The 6857-nt window shown below is 34.0% G+C and overlaps 1 protein-coding gene across 1 annotated transcript; it reads left to right on the forward strand.

The window, feature by feature from the left end:
* The first annotated feature begins 3224 nt into the window (after positions 1 to 3224).
* LOC110025170 (ribonucleoside-diphosphate reductase small chain-like) lies at positions 3225 to 4752 on the forward strand. The gene has a single exon (XM_020725478.1). It carries the CDS (start codon positions 3506 to 3508, stop codon positions 4520 to 4522), a length of 1017 nt encoding a protein of 338 aa, XP_020581137.1. The 5' UTR covers positions 3225 to 3505; the 3' UTR covers positions 4523 to 4752.
* Positions 4753 to 6857: the final 2105 nt, after the last annotated feature.

Below are 6857 nucleotides of genomic sequence, written 5' to 3' on the forward strand. Positions count from 1 at the left end.
TTTTTTTTAGTTTTTCTTACCGTTATGTTTTTTAAATTATCATATCAAATGAGTACATTATTTCATTACTAAAGTTTGTATGAGTAAATAATATTAAGGTTTATATGCATGTAAGATATATAAATAATTATTTTGGGAAATGTTTATAAGAAAATTTCCAATTAAATGCTAGTCATATAGTTATATATTCTAGAATGTGTTAGCTAGTGAATTGAATCCATTGGTTGTGGTTTGTTGAGGTGGTTATGGGTAGATTGTATGCCATAGGACATGGAGGGACAAATTTCACTTTATTAAAAAGAGATTTATTAATTCATATTTCATTCACCGAATGAATTTATATTTTTCATCATTTATTTGTCAAATTTTGCAAAATATAATGGGGCATTTACATACACAACACACACTTCTTATGTATTTACATATCTAAGTCCTAAAACATTCATATTTACATGCATAATATTGACATTAAATAAAAAAATATCACCATAATTACCTTTTTGAAAGTGAAATATACATTTTCTTTCACAAGTTTACGACACCAAGGTGTTATAAATGTAAATATCAATTTACATAAACAGCATACAATTCTTATGTACATACACATCTCACACCCAAACTTTCATATTTACACACACAATGCTAAAATCTTTAAATATCACATCAATAATAGCATTATTATCATTTTTTTAAAAGTTAAATACATCTCTTTTCATGCATAGGTTCCTTAAATCACATCCAAAATAGCACTATTATCACATTTTAAACAAGTTAAATACGCCTTTTCGTGCATAGCTTCCTTAAATCACATCCAAAATAGCACTATTATCACATTTTAAACAAGTTAAATACGCCTTTTCGTGCATAGCTTCCTTAAATCACATCCAAAATAGCACTATTATCACTTTTTAAAAGGTAAATACATATTTTCTTGCTTAGGTTTAAAATACCAACGTGCCATGTGCGTAAATATTATAGTTGAAGTGTGAGATATGTAAATACTTAAAAATTGTGTGCTAGTTATGTAAATTTCCTAGACAAAAATATATCATTTGTGTTCTATTATATTTTACATTGAGCTTATTAACAACTCTTATGTGTTATTTTTCTTCAGCATCCATTTCCTCTTTCATGTCATTTCTTCATTCCAATCTTCTTAATACCTCAGATAACATTGTTCCCTATTATATTTACATACATGCCTTCTAATTCTCATGTATTTACATATTTAACATCTGAATTTTGCTTTTTTTACACTTACGTCATCCAAGACTTTCATATCAGATCAAAAATACTATCATTTTAATTTTTTAAAAGGTGGAACACATATTTTCATGCATAGATGAAGTCGTATGTATCTACAAATTGAAGTTTGTGTTAGATATGTAAATATATTGGAATTGAATGGTATAGTGTAAAAATCCAAACGCAATTTCGGATAAGCTGCTTATCCTGAAACGCGGCCCAATGCGGCCCAGTGTAAAAATCCAAACGCAATTTCGGATAAGCTGACGAAACGTGCGAAACAAATGATACGGCGGCGTTTTGAAAACTCCGCCCGCACTTATAAGCTGCCCCAAACGGACCTTTAGACCATTACAGCTTCACACGTGAGTGGGAAATGTTCAAATGCTCTTTGCCCATAACTTTATAAATCAATGAAACATGATAATTTATACATTCATACAAGACATTATATATGAGTTAAATTACGTCAATATTTATATTTATTTATTTATTAATGATACTTGCCTTCTAGAAATCTTGAAATGCAAAACTCGTCTAGATGTTTGAATTACATGGTTTATTATGAATAACACACAATAACCTTCAAACCTTTTTCAGTATTTTTTTTCTAAAGAGTTTTTATAGTTTTGTCGTAAGCATATGTCATGGTGTAAAGTCCTCTAACTGCATTTTTATTTCCCATATTTGATTTTTGTTCAGCTTTATCCATTTTATTTGTTAAAAAAAAAAATCTCATATTTTTAATATTTGTGTAGGTTAATAAATACATTGACTTCTATCATATTGTATTACCAAAAAAGTGATCGTCTAGACAGTTCAGATCATCGAGAATCAAAAGGTCCATAACATATTGATTGGAGAGAGCTATTCCGAATGGTCGAAAAATGTAAATTGATGCGTCAGATATGACCACATGTTTGAAAAATGAAGCGCATAAAGCTGAGTGACCTAAGCCAAGTGACCATGAACGAGTGAACGGAGTCAGGTGAAAAATGGACAACTTGTCGAGGGTGAAAGTTAAGGAATAAGTAGGTGAATTAACAGTCAAGGTCAGACACTGGGAGTCAGCCGAGCGATTTGTTTTCACACGAACTAACTTGGCCAATTCTCCTCGAAAGTGTAAATTGTGGAAGTCAGGGTCGACTAAGATCCAAGAGACCAACACCTCAAAATTTTGGCAGAATCAGCCCAATTTTTTCTTGTTCAACCACTACAAATAAGAGAATTAAATATAATAAAAATTTCTTTTTTTTTTGTAATCTTTTCTGTCCAAAAGGAAAAAACCCAAATATCAAGTTGGAGTTCAACACATATCAAACCAAAAAATGAAATCATATCTAATTACCACTTTATAAATCATGTTGCTCATTTGATCGCTTGAAGTTAGAATATACTTTGAAGAATAATAACTACATTAAAATAATTCATTATAAAAATCAACATGAAGCCTATGCTTTATTAAAACCTTAAAAGTTATTAAAAATAATAGTTTTCTCAATTATAAAGAAATTAGAAAAAAATCAAATTAATTTTTTGCAATTTTTTTGTTTATCTACAAAAAAAAAAAACTAATGAGCTTAACTTTCACTTCAAAAACATTTTAAGGCTTAAGGCCCTTTTAGGACAACTTATAAGTGCGGCCGTACCGTTTGATTCGCGCGTTTCACAAACTTATCTAAAACAGTATTTAAATTTTTAGACTAAATACAAGCACCCTTATTCCGTTAATTTAATTACCTTCCATAATTTTTAAACCTATTTCTCTACTTTTATAATCAATATTACCTTCCATAATTTTTAAACCTATTTCTCTACTTTTATAATCAATTAATTACATTTAATTTTTAAATGCAAATAAATAAAAAATAATTTTGTTCATACATTGTAACATTACTCACCTCTTCCCGGGCAAACCTCCCGCCAGTTATTATTAACGATTCTGCTTCAAATGGTAACCAAGTTCGCGGGACTCCAAATCTTTTCATTTCGGCCTATTTCAAATTCCAATGACCGCCCAACTCTCCTGTAGCCATCCCTGCTTCCTTAAATCAGCCCATCAGCGATTCTCGTTCACAATGCTATCTCTGTCGCCGGCTCCTCGCAACACATTTCGCCACAACGCTCCATTAAAGCTGCAGCCGCAGGCGGTGCTCCGATTTCCATCTTCTTCTCCTGCAAGCCATTCATCCATTCACGAGAGCTCTAAAAAGTTTCCCAACCCTACCCTTTCCATTGTCAACATCTTCGACCTCCAGACATGCCGCTGTTACCTACTCCTTCCGGAATCTTAGAGAAAGAAGAACCCCTCCTAGCTCCGAACCCCGATCGCTTCTGTATGTTCCCGATCCGCTACCCTCAGATTTGGGAGATGTACAAGAAAGCAGAGGCCTCTTTCTGGACTGCGGAAGAGGTCGATCTCTCACAAGACGTTCGGCAATGGGATCACACCCTCACCTCTGACGAGCGCCACTTTATCACCTACGTCCTGGCCTTCTTCGCCGCTTCTGATGGTATCGTGCTGGAGAACCTCGCCGGACGCTTCATGCGAGAGGTTCAACTTCCGGAGGCGCGCGCTTTCTATGGCTTCCAGATCGCCATCGAAAACATTCACTCCGAGATGTATAGTCTTCTCCTCGAGACCTACATCAAGGACTCCACCGAAAAATCCAATCTTTTTCGCGCCATCGAAACCGTACCCTGCGTCGCCCGTAAGGCTCAGTGGGCACTGCGCTGGATTGACGCCTCTGAATCATTTGCTGAGCGGATTCTCGCTTTTGCGTGCGTCGAAGGTATTTTCTTCTCCGGCAGCTTCTGCGCCATCTTCTGGCTCAAGAAGCGCGGTTTGATGCCAGGTCTCACTTTTTCTAACGAGCTCATCTCTCGTGACGAGGGACTCCACTGCGACTTTGCTTGCCTTCTGTATAGCCTTCTGATCAACAAGATTTCGGAGGAGAGGGTTCGGGAGATTGTTGCCGATGCTGTAGATATTGAAAAGGAATTTGTTTGTGATGCACTCCCCTGCGCTCTTGTGGGGATGAACGCAGATCTAATGAGCCGCTATATTGAATTCGTGGCAGATCGGCTTGTTGGAGCTCTGGGCTATGACAAGATGTATGGTGTATCGAATCCATTTGATTGGATGGAACTCATCTCGCTGCAGGGTAAGACTAATTTCTTTGAGAAGAGGGTTGGGGAGTATCAGAAGGCGTCCGTGATGTCGAGCATAAATGGTAATGGCGGAAACCATGTGTTTATACTAGATGAAGATTTCTGAAGCCTGACCGAAGGTCTTGTTATGTATTAAATTATTTACTTCTCCTTTTTCTTGATGAAGAATGATGGGTGCTTGTTATAGTTTGATTGTTGCTTATATGATATCATCTCCGCTTCTCCATGTAGGAGTGCCGATATGGTGTTTGATGAAATGCATAAATGATCAATAGTTGATTAAATATTGCAAATTTCGTTAGCTTGTTGCCAAGTTTCTGGCATGCGATATTTCCAATATGCCGTATAGTGTTTGCTTAATATTGTTTTTCTGTGTTGGCAGTCTGCCGGTTACCCCGGCAGCATGCTCCAATGACCGTTAGAAAAGATGTCTTTGGGCGATGAATTAGGGCAATTACGTCTCGTGAGATGGTAAAAATTATATGGAGATGTATGTGGCCGATTTGGATCATTAATCACAGTAAAAGTTGTATTTCAGCGGGCTCTATTTTCTTTTTTTTTTTAAAAAAATTTTATTTTGTTGGGTTTTTTTTTTTTTTTTTTTTTTTTTTTTTAATTTAATTGATAGTGTGATGAGCGGTGTAAATTAGACATCGCATTTCTGCATGTGATGTCCGTATAGATGACGACAGACCACTGGAGACGTGCTATTTACAATTTTATCCATTTTTCAAATTCTCTCTCAAATATTGAAATTCATGAGAAGACCTAACTCATATTTTTTTTTTATTATGCATTTATTAGTACAAAAAAATCAGTAGGTAATTAATTTGTATATATAAATATTTCAGATGCTATATATGTAATTATTTTTTAATTTTATGGTTGTGAATTTAGATCAAAGATTGTTAATTGCTCGAAAATCGGTTTGAATTTTTGACTTGGATCAAGATTGGATCGAAATAAATGAGCCCAGTTATGAGCTAAAAATTTGAATAGGCTGATTTGAGTCATAAATGGATGGGCTCGAATTGATTGAGCTCATGATATTTTTTATCTATAAAAATTATATATATATTGCTAAGAAAAATTAAATGTAACAAGTCACAAGCCAATTTCGAGTTGATTTTAAGCTGGAATGGATCCAAATAGCTCATTTGAGCAGGTTAGTTTCAAATTTGAGTTGGAACAAGCTGATTTTGAGTTGAAACTGATACAAACAACTCAATTTGAGCCAACTTATTTGGATTTCGAGCCAGATAATGCTCTATTTAATTTTGAGACGGATCGTGCTCAATTTAATTTTGAGCCGGCTCAAATCAAAATCAAATATAATGACTCATGAGCCGATTTTGAGCCGCAGTAAATTGATTCGAGTCAACCCCAACTTGATTCGAAATTGGATCGCGAACAACTTTATTTATAAGTAACTTAAAATCATAAATTTATTAATTTGCTTAAAGTGAAATTTAAAATAATAATAATTATATTTTTTAAAAGAAAATTTCATATACATATCACATTTAAGCTTTATATATATATAAAGTTGTAAAGTATTTGTGTTATAAATTTATGTATAAAAAATTAAATTAAAATTTTAAAATTTTAATAATATTTTTATTTTTATAAGGAATTAAAATTTTTTGTGATATATATTTTGTTATGTTTATTGGCCTTGTAAAAAAATTATCGCCACCCTTTAATCTGTCTCTAATTGTTTGTATCTTAAGCTGCCACTATCGTTTTCTCTTTTTTTATCCTAACTAAACGAATCATCGAGCAGTGATAATATCACCGCGGAAGGGCATAAAGTTATTTCTATGAACTAGCTTTCAAGGAAGTCTTTGACAGTGTTAATAGCCATTTTCTTTAAGGCGAGTTTTTGTTATACATTCTTTTATTACAGTAAAACTTGCATTGCTCGAGTTCATTTATAAGTTATCATCAATAGGTCAATAGAGAGATAAGAGGTTTTTGTTTTATCATCAATAGAGAGATAAGAGGTTTTTAAAATGTATATACAAATAAGCTCTTTTTTGAATGTTATGTTATATGATAAACTCATTTGCATGATGAAAATTTAAATCTTTTCCCCTTGGGCATGTGCCTATATTTGGTGCCTCAATGAGCACCGACACTTGCGGTATCACCGGACGTTTATACCGCTATGCGTGTGATGTCTGATATTCACATTTTGTGGTTGATGGTGGCTAGCAATGCTAGCCAGTTATGCGTGAATTTCCTATACAGAGGACATGCTGCCACATATCTTGTGGCTTCACACTTGAACATCACACCCTTTCATTTTGTATACTCAATCAGGGTTATGCCTTAGAGCCTCTGAACCCACTGAGTGTGCGACATATCTAAATTTGAGTTCATCATTTGCATGATTGATGATCTTGTATGTCATATGCTTGTAATTGCATCCCCATGTGTGT

This window comes from Phalaenopsis equestris, unplaced genomic scaffold (genome assembly GCF_001263595.1).
Source record: "Phalaenopsis equestris unplaced genomic scaffold, ASM126359v1 Scaffold000293, whole genome shotgun sequence".
Taxonomy (NCBI): Eukaryota; Viridiplantae; Streptophyta; class Magnoliopsida; order Asparagales; family Orchidaceae; genus Phalaenopsis; species Phalaenopsis equestris.